Source organism: Aspergillus pseudoviridinutans (genome assembly GCF_018340605.1).
Source record: "Aspergillus pseudoviridinutans IFM 55266 DNA, scaffold_4, whole genome shotgun sequence".
NCBI classification, from domain to species: Eukaryota; Fungi; Ascomycota; class Eurotiomycetes; order Eurotiales; family Aspergillaceae; genus Aspergillus; species Aspergillus pseudoviridinutans.
Genome location: NW_025091284.1, coordinates 4,406,624 through 4,421,422, shown reverse-complemented (window position 1 = coordinate 4,421,422; position 14,799 = coordinate 4,406,624). Strand labels below are relative to the sequence as shown.

The following is a 14,799-nucleotide window of genomic DNA, read 5'->3' as shown; positions in this document are numbered from 1 at the left end:
TCAATAAAACACCAGAACTGAACAGATTGAATTGGTCACTGTGAGGAAAAGGCGTAAGATAAATTGAAACTAAAAGATAGAGGTGACACTGGGGCATATTCGAAGAAGGCAATGTGCCCGCGGCCTGACGCCATCGCCACTATCCAAATTCGTAGACAGGACAGTGTCCAGCGCTCATACGATCAAGCAAATAGCAATCACACAAAAGAGACATATATTCTTTGGCAGCTCTATTTGAGCTATTGATGCATCGAATTCCTTTTCTAATCGCTAAGAGTTTACGAGACATCACAGTGCATAAGGCCCTGTCGAAGCACATAGATCCAACCGTGACAGAGCCAACTTTAACAGAAAAAGGAGGTAACAAAGCAAGCGTCATATGTAAAATACAATATTGTGATGGAAAATGTGCCAAGAGATGCTTGGCCATCGATAGACCCGTTGGCGAAGCACCACTAATCACTCTCATTACGACAGGACGCCCTTCTAACGCCGGGCAAAGCAGCACATCAAACCTGTCTTGCCCAAGAACCAGCAGGCTCCGATGAAACGGAACAGGGCAACGACGGCGTTGGACCACAGCAAAGCCTGGAAGAAACGCTGCGTCCGATCGGTAGCAGAATTCTGCAACATGTTAGCTTCACTTCTTTTAACAAGGGTTGCCGCCGTCTACATACCGTGAAGCCAAATTTATCTACACCGTCACTGGTGATGCAAACGGCCAAGAATGCGTTGCTAAAGATCCAAAACGTGACCAGTCTCGTTCGGAAGCTCTTGTACGAGTCTTCCAAACTCTTCTCCTCCTTCTCAACTGGTGGCACATAGGGTGTCAGGGCACGCTTGACCGTTGCCTCGAACTGACTGTCGATATCAGCCTGGGGCTTGTCGATTTCCTCGATGACAACCTCCTTGCCCTCATCCTTGGTGGTTTTGGCAGAGGGTAAAGCGTCTGCCTTGTCTGAACCCTTGGTACCCCACGAAACGTCGTGCCAATTGCTGAAAGCGTACACGTTCAGAATATTGATGTATGACGATTGGACACACATATAGGCAGGGAAGGAAGTGAACATATGCCAGGGGTCCAGATACATGAAGGATGCCACAAAGTAGAGACCGAATGTAGCAGCGAGGGCGATAATAATGATACCGGCACCGCTGGACGAAAAGAACGACTTGAGGAATTCACCAACACCTTTGTCTGTGGTGAAATCCATAGGAGCGCTCCCAGTGAACGCACGCACCACCAGGTACATCGCATCAATAACCACGTAGACCTGAATGATGCCGAAAACCACGAAAGACGCGAGGTATGAGAACTTTGATCCCTTTGGACGGTTACCCAGCGCGAGGATGAATTGCAACAGTAGGAATCCCAAGTAGACATATTTCACGATCGTATTGATAATGGGAGTTGCAGTCTCGCCGAATGGGAAGGCAGAGTTACCGTTATTGTTGCTCGGGGTGCCGACCAAGTCCATGATGACGGTGGTAGTAAGCCAGTAAGAAGCTATTTTAACATCTGTCAGAACAAGAACAAAAACGGGATGGAGTGCGCTTTGGATAAACATTAACTTACCCAAGGAAAACCATGTCAGAATCGTTGAGAAGATATTGTACAGCATTTGGATGTGCAGGAAGAACATGCGGATAATGTTGTGTCCACTCTTGTACATCCGACCAAAGTGCATGAGCGAATAAATACCGGCAGCGAATGAACCGTTCAGCCAACGACGACGCTGCGAAATGAATTCCGGAGCGCCTTCTGGCACATCGGTTTCAGCCTTGGAGGCCTTGACGTATGTCAGGTGCCATTTTGAACCAGCTTTAGCAACCAACTCGAAACAGAGAATACGATCTTCGGCCAAGAACATGTTCTTCTTGAAAATGTTCATTCCCTCGATACCCTTCTTGCCCAGTTGCTTTGAAAGGGTGTGGTCGCCATGGAAATACTGTTCAAGAGGGCGGCCCATAATTGCGCGGAATCGGTAAGCTGAGAAGGCACCAGGCAAGACGCTGACATAACCAAATGAACTCTCCAAGGGCTTGTCCAGGATGTTACTGATCTTATATTCGAAGTTCTGGGCGGCAACGAGCGGATTGATCAGGTTCTTCCAGCCCTTACCCAACATGGCGTGAATCTCACCACAAGCACCACCCAAATCTTTGTCGTTATAGAAAGCTTCCCATAGCGACAGTAGTGACTTAGGACCAGGCTTTGTACCGGCGTCAAGAAGAATACAGATCTCGGGGTTGAGAATGCGACCAAATGCATTAAAGAGCCATCTGTGGGAGTTGATCTTCTTGCTGTTCTTCTGCTTCAAACAGAACATCATCTGGACCGGAGGAAGGGTAGTGGGACCGTCATCGGTGGGGCGGATCAGCTGCTGATTCGGAGTCACAGACAGTTGAGTCGTATATTCAAACTATAACCAGTTAGTACCTCCAGTGGTCCCAATTGATCCGAGTACACATACAATGTGAGCCACAGTCTCTTTGCCATCGACGTCACGCTTCATGACGCCATCCTGGTAGATACCGATTGTCGCAAGAACATCCAAAGTGTCCTTGTCGCAAGGGTCGATACCATCGAAAACCAGGCAGACCACAATCTTCTGCCAGGCTGGACCACCTTTGTTCCAAAACTCGGACTTTTTCAGATTCACGATGTCGCGAATGTTCTGCATGACACCGTGCAGTGTACGCGAAGTGAGTGTCTTGTCTTCGTTGTAATAGGTGATCGCAATGAGCAGTTCGGTATGTCTGTTGTACATCGCAGGTCGAAGGTTGTAACCATTGTGTAGTGTAAATTCGTTGGGATCGCAGGTGGCCGCGGTGTCTGAGATTTGTGCGAGTGCTTGTCAGCGACGAGGACGAAATAGAAAGGTCAGCTATAGCGCCTGAGATCACTCACATCGCATGTGCGTAAATTCCTCACTTCCACCCTCGAGATCGTTTCTGTACTTGGCCTGAATGGCGTTCTGAATCGCGCTAGGAACAGGATAATCGACGCTCAGGACGGAACCCTGCACCAACTTGACCTTTCTGGTAGCATAACGCCGCAACCCACCGGCGCCACCTCCGGGAGCTTGTCGCTGGCGCCATGCCTCTGTGGATGAAGTGTCACTTCGAGCATAGGGGGAAGCGACACGTCCAGGGACACCGAAAGCCGCCGCCGGATTCTCCGCAGACTGAGCCGAGTAAACTGAGCCAGGGCCCGGTTGATTATAGGGGTCATGATACGCCGCTTCGGGGGCATAGGTCTCGCTCAAACTGTATCCAGAAACGGGTCTGGTAGTCGACTGACCATGCTGATGAGGGTCATCGAACGGGCCTGTGAAGGGGCCTTGCTGGCTGGATAGTAATCCTCTCGACGCCTCTTCTTCGTACTACGAATCCTTCGCATTAGCCTTGCCCGAACGTAGAGCAGACTAAAGCTTAATCCAAGACTTACCGAACCATGGGGCAGATCTTGAAGTCGGTGGCCGTTATCCTCGTAGTGAGGCGGCGAATGAGAACCAGAGCCTTGGTAGGCCATGGTGTCGATGCGTTGTCAAGTTGTTGTCAAAATGTTGTAGTATGCGCGAGAAGTGACACTGAAAAATCGACAGACGCGAGCTGAAGCGAAGGCAAGGGGAAAAACGGAAAGGGGGTATCAGGAGAAGGAGTAAGGAGACCGTCGGTCCGAATAATGTTCAGACAGGACAATGAAATCGATCAATACTCCAATGAGTCGAACGAAGCAGATGAACAAAAAGTTAAAGACGCAAGGTCGATCAAGAAAATTATTGAAAGGCTGGTCGAGGGGCGGACACAGTAAGGAAGAAACGTGGATGAAGCCGCCAGGGCTGATGTTTGAAGCCCACAACCACGAAAGTGAGAGAGTTGACAGGTGACAAGCCTGTGGGGGAACAGACAATTATTGTATACAAATGAGGCAGTCGGTCGGTTTCCCCAAACAAAGCTGGGAGAGCGGGAGGTGGTGAAGGTGAAGAGAAAAAGAAAGATATGAACAACAGGCTCCAAGAGGAAAAATTTCAGAAATATGATCAGCCCTCCTACGAGCCGTTAGACCTAGGAAGTTGAACTAAGAGGAAGTAGGAGTTCGCTTTGGCGCCCTTTTTTTTAGGTCTGCAGCAACAGCTGAGCGATGCGGATGGCCAGTAGTGGGCGAGCCTTGGGTGGTGGGTATTTGGTTTTCTTACACCAACTAAGGTACCAAGGAGCTGGGAGCCTGAGTACCTAGGTTGAGGCTAAGTACCTATCAACAATCACAATCATCTCCCGGTAATGCTGACGGATAGTCCAACCATCCCATATCATTTTCACATCAAAGGATTCTCTAGGCTGAACGATTGTCTGAGACATCACTACGAGAAGCAGGACTTCGAACATATTTTGAGGGTGCTGAGCAGTTCTTTCGTTGCCCCCCTTCATATTTGGAGGTTGGGGTTCAATTAACGAAACAGAGCGCCCCCAAGTGTCATGATTTGGTCGGTCAGGTAAAGGTATTACGTAGCCGAGCTCTGTATTGTTCGCGTCTTTCCATACCAATGTTCCAACCTAGGTAGGTACCTAGGTAGGTACCTAGGTACTGCATGGCAAACACTCCAGCTGACCTGGCTTCTTTTTTCTTGCACAGCTGACGTGGCCGAGTCTGTTTTTGTCATTATTCTTTAAGTTGCGCGAACATCAACTCGCTATCCATAGCGTGAGACTCAGGGTTCCCGGTGTCTAATTGTATTTCTAGGGAAGTTCCGGGGAGTCCTGTCAGTTTTACTTGACCTATGAGAATTCATCCCGGAGCTGAAACACCCCCATGGAAGCCAAGCCGGTATATTCGTTCCACCCTAAGGACACTTAGATTTATGTATTACAATTACTGGTACTCACTCAGAACATGTGCTTGATGTCGGTCACACATCCCATGATCCAACAATATGGCTTCGAAAATATGGCTGAACATCTGCGGCATCGTGACTTAATGGACCTCGACAATTGGTAAGGTACTTACGTAGTTATCTTGTGGCCAAGTGTGGCTTACTAAAATATCTGGTATCCCAGCATTCTACACCCCTCGCCAGCATGACTGAGAGGGGCAGAGATTACACTCAGAAGAATGTTGATCTACTCAGCAATGGGCTGAATACTGGACTTGATACGCCAGGCGAGGTTCGGTAGATTCTAGTTTCTTTCTAGCTCATACCTACTTCAACGACTGGCTTGCTTCCATATTGATCCAACGGCACTACTCTCTCTGTACATGACATTTGGAATTGTCCATACCTTCATTATCATGCAAAGAGGCCAAACAACTCTGTAATATATTACAATAAATAAACAATTACAATACAGTTTTAATACAAATGAAGTTTCAGGGGGCGGGGGGGTGTCTTCCAGAGATTCTCGAAAAGGCTAACGCCCCAGCCAAATATAACCTTGTGGATACAGTGGAGTGGACTCATTCCTTTGTGTCCATCAGCCGTTGGTCAAACAAACAGAGCAGAGTTTAGGAGTCAGTACTAGCTCGAGATCCTTGTCTACTCACTTTAATTGGAGGGTCATCCTCTAGACTTGGGACACTACTGATTCGTTCATTTACTACATGTATTATGTTCGGAGGTCAGCCATGGTTTCAAGATTAAAATTCACATCAATCAAAGAGATTGCCTGCCATGACTGGTTTCTTTCACATTTAAGACGATACAGTATCAGGGACAGGAGTCCGTCCTGCTTCATGGATCTCCCTGCCCTTGACATTTTTTATGACCCTGTATTATTCTGCTGTCACAGTGCCACTCCATAAAAAGACTGCTTAGCCCCAGTTAAATTGGCTTGATGATCATCATTGCCACACTTGGCTAGCTTAATCAGTCTTAGTCTTGTGAACCGCCACTTTTCATAACTACTGTGTACCTATTTTTAGAACAAGGCGACACACTCCAGCCACCATTGTACCTCTTTACACTCTGCAAGCTCTTTAAGTTGGTTAACTTCGTGTGCTACAGTCCTCGAAAATATACTTTTTATGGGTGGTGCTGAAATAAACTCAAATGCAGAAAGCGGATCAAAGTCACAAGTCACACCCACAGCCTCGATGGACATATCCATGCAAAGGAGTCTGAAAGACATCCGGAACAGGGTCTGAACCTCAGACGATCAGCCCAGTTGATCAGCTTGGAGACGGAAATTTCCGAACCAGAATCTCAGAGCCACTTATCCGAGGTTCAACCCTGCAGAGAGATTCTAAGGCGCCTGTCACTTACAATGCAAGTATGACTTGATGCATGTCACGCCTTTTGAATGAATTCGGTGGACTTAGCTTTCATCTTGCTTTCGTCTTGCAGCTTGACTGTGGTCTGGTGAAAGAAACCACCTAATGTGATCAAGTCAACACGCAAGAATATACACGCAAGAATATGATTTCCTGCGCATCATACCTCATGCTGTTGGCTCTGTTATCAAGTTCTGCCATTTGAATCTTATTTCGACTGCCGTGTCGGGAGAGAGGGGATTTTCGAGACCCATAGACCGATCCTATCCATGGAGTATAGTTTGTTCTGATCTACGTGGCAGTTCAGTGCCAGGAACAGACGGTATTCGGTGTGCATTTTTCATACCTACCACGACTGTACAACCAGTTTGAACCTGCAAACATATCCGTTCCTTCGAACGTGTCAAAGTTGTTAATATTTTAAGCAAGCTTAGCTCTCGCCAGAGAGTATCCGCGAGACTAATCAAGATACTGGGTGAAGATTATCAGGCCTTTGGCAGAAATTATACTGTCAGTTAGACCGGTAGACTTGTAGACTTCTCTTCATCATTGTTGTTTTGGTGCTGTTGAAGATGATGATGTAGCTATGATGTTTGTAAGGATGGGTAACAATTACACAATTACCAACAAAATCACGTACTCGGTGACCTTATATGAGTAACCTGACGGACTACTTTAGACAATTAAAGTATACTCTGGTGTACGGATATACTGTCTCGAGTGTTAAATTAGACTTGGTCATTCTTGTGCACTGGCGAAGGCTTCTGGTTGCAGCTGTTCCTTACCATTTCTTCCTCGGATTCAAGAGAGACACCAGAGCAGCAACAATATTACTGCCAATTTCAATATATATGTGTTTGCCAGCTAATTTGGTTTCCTTGAATTCATTGTCATGGCAAGTACGGTGGAATAGCAGTGTTTGCTTGTAAACTCTCGGGTAGTAGCAACATGTAGTTTGAAGATATATATATCTAGTTAGACACCGCGTTGAGCAACTCATAATTGACCTACTACGTAACATGAATATTGACATGGACACTCACTTGCCGTACCATGGTCAATTTGGCAAACCATGCAAGGCATTGCAAGAGAACAAATGTGTATATTGGAAGGGTCTCCATTAGTTCGTGGACCAGATCGAGCTGGCAGGACATAGAATAACATCTCCAGTATTGCCAACGGAGACTGATCAGATAACTATCCTAGGGTGTACATTACTGCTTGACTATATCGCAAGACATACGTTATTTATTGTATTTCAACTCTGCTGTCTATGGAAAGTCAGAGACAGGCCACGCCATCGAGACAACATCTAGATAAGAGCGGCCATTGGAGCACCACAGTTTCTGGATGGATCAGGATGACGCATGCTTGGCACAACTCAGCGGTACTACCTTGAGAAGTGCCTTTCGAATTTCCGCATATCACAGCAGTCAAGGGAAGCACAGACTGAACAGCCCTACGAGGGCTACGTTGAACATATGACAGACTGTGGACCTCTCAACCCAGGAAAGGGTTGTGAAACAGTGAGTTGGCCATGGCAAATAATGGATGAGATTGAAGGCTGGTAGCGACGGAGCTGGTGTACCTGAAATTGACTCCTCTTCGTGCCGTGCCTGAGGACGAACTGGACGCCACAGTGCACTGTGATTGGACCAGGTCATCAAGTGTAATTTCCCGGCGAAAGAACGTGAGATGGTCCAGACCAGGGGCAGTCGAGCCACGCCCCAACAACGTAGGGGGCACATCCGGCTGCACAGGCAGGCAGATATTGATGGGATATTACGAGAAGAGCGAGCCATATGGCTGGTTGTTCAAGAGGCTGGCATAATAGCCACAAATTCAAGATATGCCAAGTAAGGGCGATGTTGATGGGTTGGTGTATGTACTGTATTTGTTGACTCTATCTAGGTGGCAGTTTTCGAGTGTCATGTTAGGAGGGTAGAAGAGACAAAGAAGTCCTTGCAGAGTGGCTGCAATGTTAATGGTGCTGGCTTGGGTCTTGGCCCTGTCCTCTATGAGTATCTCGACGCCCGCCGTGCCTCTTTCCTCTCGTGCATGATCATCCAGACAACCGGCATAGAATGTCAGCGTAGAAACGTATTCTCTATATATATCGAGGAGAGCTTGCCCTCGATAAGGGGATTCAAACTTGTTGCATCTCTGACTCCTGATACTGTTGAGACTGGCAGAGATTCATAATCAAGACAGGCAGTGGCATTAATATTCGGCCTCCGTGGGCATAAGATTCTCCTCCCGAAGCCCTCTTAGTAACAATAGTGCAGTACTACTTCACCACCACGACCTTCTCTCCACCTTCTCCCTCCAGGTCAATAATCATCCCTCTTCCATTTTCTTGCCGCTCTTTACTACCACTCCCATTACTTTTTCATTCTGAACTGTTCTCCTCGTTCATCCTTTACATACTATTCTCCATTTGATTCTATTCTGCTCCATATACCCTCGTCTTCTCGATTGTCCATTCATCTGTTTGTTTTCGCAAGCTCCCTACTTCCATCCCCGGTCGCAGCGCGTGTCTTCCAGCGTCAACCAACCGGAACAACTTCGTGCTGCTTACCGGTCGATAAATTTAAAGGAAGCGTCTGGCGATCCTGGATCTGGGTGAAATCGACGTCGACTCTCTGCTTACTCAAGGTTCATGATGCCCCAGAGGCTATGACTGCCGTCAACACTGCATCGTCGGGATCAATCCACAACTGCCGCCGCTACACACTTATGACCCAACCATAACGCTTTCGACTTGACGTCTTCCCTGAGCATMTCACGTTCTTTTGGATTATATCTACACATTCGCTACGCCGTTGACCGGCTTGTCACTCTTTTTTCCTCTCGATTCATCGTATCTTTGCTATAGAGCCAGTCGACGGCATCGTCCTTTCGCACCGTCCTTTTGCTTGTCACGACATATACCTGCACAGTTATCTTCCATCCGCCATCTTTGACCTCTTCATCATGTCTCACTCCATCGATCATCCCTTCTTCCCGCGCGGTATGTCCCTTTTGCCGTCGATACGCCCTCTATGATAGTTTACTAACCCGGATGATGTTAGCCATGTACTCTCGCGACTTCCAACAATGCGTCTCATGCGATTCAACAGCACCGTCATGTCCCGTCTGTGATGAGGGTTACGCATGTACGATGATCAGTCAATCGTGTAGCCAATGCGCCACTACCAAATGTGTTCAGCGATCCACTTCCACCAGCAGCTCCAGCAACTCGTCAGGCGGAGGCGGTACCAATGTGGGCGCTATTGCAGGAGGAGTCATTGGTGGAATTGCTTTCATTGCTATTGTCACATTTCTGATATGGTGGTTCTTCGTTCGCAAGAAGCGGAGTGAATACGATCAACAAAATGGTGACACTGCGGAAAAGAGAAGCGCATTCGGAGACGCTCGTCAGTCTCGGAAATCGACCAACTCGATTGCCTCCACAGTCTTGACTCGCGCATCAAATGTCATTCAGATAGCCTATATCCCCGGTGTCACCAACCGGTCACCGCCAGAAACGCCGGGCTCACTGGTGCCGCCGGTCCCGCCGCTCCCTGGCGCCTCCCCGGATCAGCACTTCTTTATGCCAGGCGACTTGCGCGACTCGGCCTGGTCCGATGTATCGCAGGCTCATCGCAGCTTTTCTCCCAGCTTGCGTAGCAGCGTTGCCACCACGATCTACCGCAACAACGCCATCGTCAGCCCGATGCCCGCCCAGCAGGTCATGCGCACTCGGGCTGCTGTTGTTAGCATCCATAACGGAGGCCAGCCTCCGTCCGCACCAGAAACGCCAGCTGTTCCCGCCATTACCAAAGCACAGCTTGCGAAGGCGGCATTTACAGAAGCCAACACCAAGAGCTCGATTGTCGCGCGGACAGTCACCGCCAAACCTGTCATGGTGAAGGCCACTGGCGCCAAAAAGACCACAAAGCCACCGACTGTTCAAGCCATCGAGGAGCAGACAGAGTCTAGCTCGTCTAGCACGAACGAGGCACGCTCCACCAGCACAGCAAAGCCCAAATTCGATGCTACGACCTCCACTTTTGATGCCAGTTCGTCAGACGATGAGAACGACGACAAGACATCCCACCACAAGGACAGCGTCGGGCAGACTCCGCCTGCCAGATCCTCTCACACCCCAACGGTGATTGAAGATTCACCTGCAGTCGATCAAAGTCCCTTCAAGGACCAAAATGCCTCTCAGAACGAGGCGCGATCGTCGGCCTTTCTGGATACGAATGACGGATCCAGGTCAAACAGAAGCAGCCGAGTACCACCTCCACGAGTCGAGAGTCCATTCTCAGACGCGAACGAGGTGAAATGAGCATTTTTATAACGATGAATTCTGGCGACTCTGGCGGAGAAGGGCATTGAATCAATTTTAGGGTCTTTTTTCCTTCGGCCAAGTCATATTTCTTACATTCACTTCTCTGTATCTATGAGCCGTTATGCTTCTTTGATATCAGCATGGGTCGCATTTCGATCCCTGTCAGATTTTGTTGCGTGATATTACCAATGTCAACCATTTCAGGTGGTGTCGACAGGAATCTGACCTAGATTATAAATTGGAAGCCTATCTCTCTATAGCACCTAAGAATTCTGTCATCGGCCTAGCAGAGGACCAAGTGAGACTTCAGTTGAATCAGAGTGAAGACAGAATGAGAGGCTGAAGAATGAAAAAAGGTAAAAGCATACAACAGTGAAAGTAAGGTAGTGATCACTAGGCTCTACTCATTATGTTCTAAGTGTGTGGCTGCCCTATTCAGGTTAATTCAGGCTAGTGTTCACCCTCGTAAATATTCCGTAGTAATTTACTAAGAACCCCACGGCAACCCTCACCTGCGCCTCTGACTATTGCGACATTCGGCAGCATCATGTCATTAATAGAACTATGCGTAGAAGTCTCTGGAGACCTTATAGAAGCATTGTATTCCGCTCACTTTTCAGATTATGACTGACGGCTCAACATTTCAACAATGGCTTCTTGTTGAATGCMGGGGCGATGATCAGCGTCGAGTTCCATGTGGTTCTTTTGCCCAGCTCTGTTTCCCAGTGCCTATTTCACCGCTGGTGGTACTTATCGAGAGGGTTGTAATGGCATGCATCGGACGAAATGTAGTCCAAAGCAGTCACAGATGACTGAACATTGGTTCCCGAGCAGTTTCTATAAGAGCATCCGCGTCTGCATGTGTCCTCAATCCAAGAGTTGAGAACTATTACACCATCACGGTCATAATTTCTGGGAATGCTCATACTTCCAGTGGACTTCTCGTCGCATGTGAAAAGGGCAGTAAAGCGGACCTAATAATGCTGAGACTTCAATCTGCCCTGGCCAATCAGTTGCTAATATGACAAGAGGATGCTGAATTCACTCGACATATAAATGAGGCATCTATTGATTTCAACTTTCTCTCTCCGTTCATTGTCTATCCCGTTACGAAGCCACGGCAATAATGAATGAGTGGGTACCGGTGGGAGATGAGTCCGGAGAAAATCTCCAGACTCTTAAATCACTGAGATATTCTAAGGCTCCTGAGCCAGAGGTGGCGCGCTGCGGGTATGCAGGCTGCTCAGAAATATCTATGCCTGCTGATTAACGCACCTAGAACGCTTCTTAGATTTATTAAACGAGGACATGACCCCGCGGATACTAAAAGTAATAGGGTCGATTTGAATTGCTACCCTTCGCCTATCAATAGCATCATAGAAAAGACACCTTGGGGGGTTCCTTCTTGAGTCTTCCGACAACCCGCAGTGAGCGGATTTAGAGTCTGCCAAATTCCGTCAATTCATACTCTCCAGTATCCTCGGAACCAACGCGGAGAAACGAGAGAATTGGAAAGAAAATTGCCTTCCTCTAAAACATGGGATAGCATGTGTGTCCAGCCTTTTATAAAACACAACCACTACTTGATGAGACGAGAGATAAGGCGGGTTCGGCGCAGATCCCGAGACAAGACACTGCTAGCCGAAGGGTGACCTCGTCCCGAAGAGCATAACTGTCAATGGACCAGCCATTATTCGTCAGTCATCCAACAAACTAGTTGGTTACTCCATAGTTTATCTAGCAACTCACTCACTCGGGAAGGGTTGCTTATTAATTCATGCCCTTGAGGTCCACCGCCAGATACTGAAAGAAGACTTGGCCGCTGTCGAAAAACCTCGTCCCGAGCTACAAGTTCTCGGCAGATAGTCCATCTTTTATCTGACCAAGCGGGCGGTTTTTGAGATCTGACTGGCAATGCCGGTTGGTCAGACACGACGGCTTGCAAACCGGCGTCTCCGCGTGAACAGCGGATGGTAAGCCAAAGTATCGTTTGAACATCGTGTCGAGCACGACTGATGCCCTCGGAAGCAAGACATGTCGTGCCCGTCACGTCAAGTGCGACGAGGGGCGTCCCTCGTGCGCAAATTGCGCGAAGAGAAATCGACATTGTGAATATGATCGGCCCCATATCCACAGGGGCGCGGTGCGAGTGAACCCAGGCAAGAGCAGCCCTGCGACAAACAATGCCGAAAGTAACTCCGATCGTACTACTGCCTATGACCATCTCCGTACGGAGGAGCATGATCACGGAGACGTGGTCCTTTCCTTATCTGAGAAGAGGGTCAGACCTGATGCTCTAGGCAACTCGAGGCTCCCCCACAGGAACCCAGACGCCTTGCCCATTTCTGAGAGATCGACAACCCCTCCAACATGCCTCGTTAACTTGAGAACCATACTTCAGAACGGTGACCTTGGAAAGAATCGTGGCTTTTCCGCTTCAGAACTTATCGCGTCTCATGACGTGCTCGGCCCAAGCAGTCTATACGCAAGCGAACATATTCCACCTCATATTCCTCGGGACTATGCCGGCAACCAACCGTCAAATCTTCATGTCGAGCAGGACCTTGTGCTCTCTGATCATGAAATTCTGATCTTCCGTAATTACGTTGACCGTGTCTCTAAATGGGTGAGCAAAGATAGTTTTTGATGTTTGTTGAACTGTTTTTGATGGTATCCACGACCCCAGGTAGATTCATTCTCGCATGAGCAGCCATTCCACTGGATAGTACCAGTGCTAGCCTTACGATGTCCGGTTCTGCTACACTCCTGCTTAGCAATGTCTGCTAAGCAGATGAGTCTAGTTGCAGCCCATGAGGAACAGCAAGTCCTATATGACCGCTATGCGGTTGGCTACTACCAACAGGCCTTGCTTGCAATGAGTGGATTGATAGGACGTCCGGACATCGCAAGCAGTGACGAGATTCTCGCTTCGAGCATTATTCTTTCAACGTAAACGCCTATTCTTATATCACTCCTCGAATGCATGAGCCATTGCTGACTGTATAGTTATGAGATGTTAGATGTCATCGGCGACAGTTTTGGTTCTCATCTACGAGGGGTAGCCAGTCTGATATCTTCCTACGGGGTCAATGGGGCTCAGCCTGGCATCAGAGGGACTACCTATTGGACATGGTATCGACACGATATCTGGGCAGCGCTGCAGACCGGCCGTCCAATGATACTTGACGAAAGCTACTGGCAGCCACCCCCCGTCGAGTCTTATGACAGTTTATCAGTTCAAGATATTGCTAACCGAGTCATCTTTATTTTCGGGCAGTGTGTCACCTTATGCGTCAATGGTTCTCTCTCCGAATCGCAGGCCAAATGGGACCGCGCAGATAAGCTTGACAGCTGTCTCGATGAGTGGAAAAAGAAGTTGCCACGATCAATGACCGCTGCAAGTCTCTTCCAGTCCACAAGAGGGCTTGAAAATGGTTATGGCTTCCACTCATTATGGTTCACATACCCTCAAAGTGGTAAGCGCCCTCACACATTTCATCATCGCTGCAACTGACCGAGCTGTGCAACCAGGCATTGCGCATCAGGTCTACCACGCCTCAAAGATCCTTTTGTCCTTCTGCCGCCGACCAGAACCTTCTGGGGCTCTCAACATCCTCCAAAGTAATCCTCTCTTAAACCGCCGACAGGTCGAAAATTCAAGGCACCAAATTGTTATGATTGCCAATTCTGGAATTGGAGAGGTTTGGAGTCTTTTTTCGACGCAGTGCCTCTATGTAGCCGGCCTGGTGACAGAGGGTGTGCTAGAACGAGAGCGTACTTTGGAGCTTATCGAAGAATGTCAGAGAATATCTGGTCGTCGAACAGTCTGCATTGCTGATCAACTACGTCGCTACTGGTCGCAGAAAGCCTAGTGCTAGAACAGTTGTGTTGGCTGGACATGGTGGACGATGAGCTTAATAGTTACCGTGTTTCTGTCTTTCAGTTGTCTGGCTCTATGAAGAATTCGTCCTGTGCATAACTATGGAAGCATACATACTTTTCCAGAGGAACCATGCCACTTGGTAAATCCAACAATGCCGGCGKAAATTGCCGTTGTATCTGACCTCCACACAAGCCCATACCACCGCAATCCGACGCTCCCGAACAGTATATCGAAGTAACCTCGTTTCCAAGCTTCATGCTGGGATTGCGTAGCGCATGCTCTAGGTTGCAGCAATACCACATCTTAACT

At 48.3% G+C, this 14,799-nt stretch overlaps 3 protein-coding genes across 3 annotated transcripts; 2 read left to right on the top strand and 1 right to left on the bottom strand.

The window, feature by feature from the left end:
- Positions 1-486: 486 nt before the first annotated feature.
- Positions 487-3,535, bottom strand: chsG (chitin synthase class III; the record flags this gene model as incomplete). The annotated part of the gene is made up of 6 exons (XM_043302857.1): positions 487-624; positions 678-1,507; positions 1,577-2,423; positions 2,475-2,836; positions 2,912-3,386; positions 3,452-3,535. The coding sequence occupies 6 exons, from the start codon at positions 3,533-3,535 to the stop codon at positions 487-489; spliced, it is 2,736 nt and encodes a 911-aa protein (XP_043158792.1).
- Positions 3,536-9,244: 5,709 nt separating this feature from the next.
- Asppvi_006961 (uncharacterized protein) lies at positions 9,245-10,604 on the top strand (the record flags this gene model as incomplete). Its single annotated transcript, XM_043302856.1, has 2 exons — positions 9,245-9,281; positions 9,343-10,604. 2 exons carry the CDS (start codon positions 9,245-9,247, stop codon positions 10,602-10,604), a joined length of 1,299 nt encoding a protein of 432 aa, XP_043158791.1.
- Positions 10,605-12,521: 1,917 nt separating this feature from the next.
- Asppvi_006960 (Zn(II)2Cys6 transcription factor domain-containing protein) lies at positions 12,522-13,254 on the top strand (the record flags this gene model as incomplete). The annotated part of the gene is made up of 2 exons (XM_043302855.1): positions 12,522-12,580; positions 12,636-13,254. 2 exons carry the CDS (start codon positions 12,522-12,524, stop codon positions 13,252-13,254), a joined length of 678 nt encoding a protein of 225 aa, XP_043158790.1.
- Positions 13,255-14,799: the final 1,545 nt, after the last annotated feature.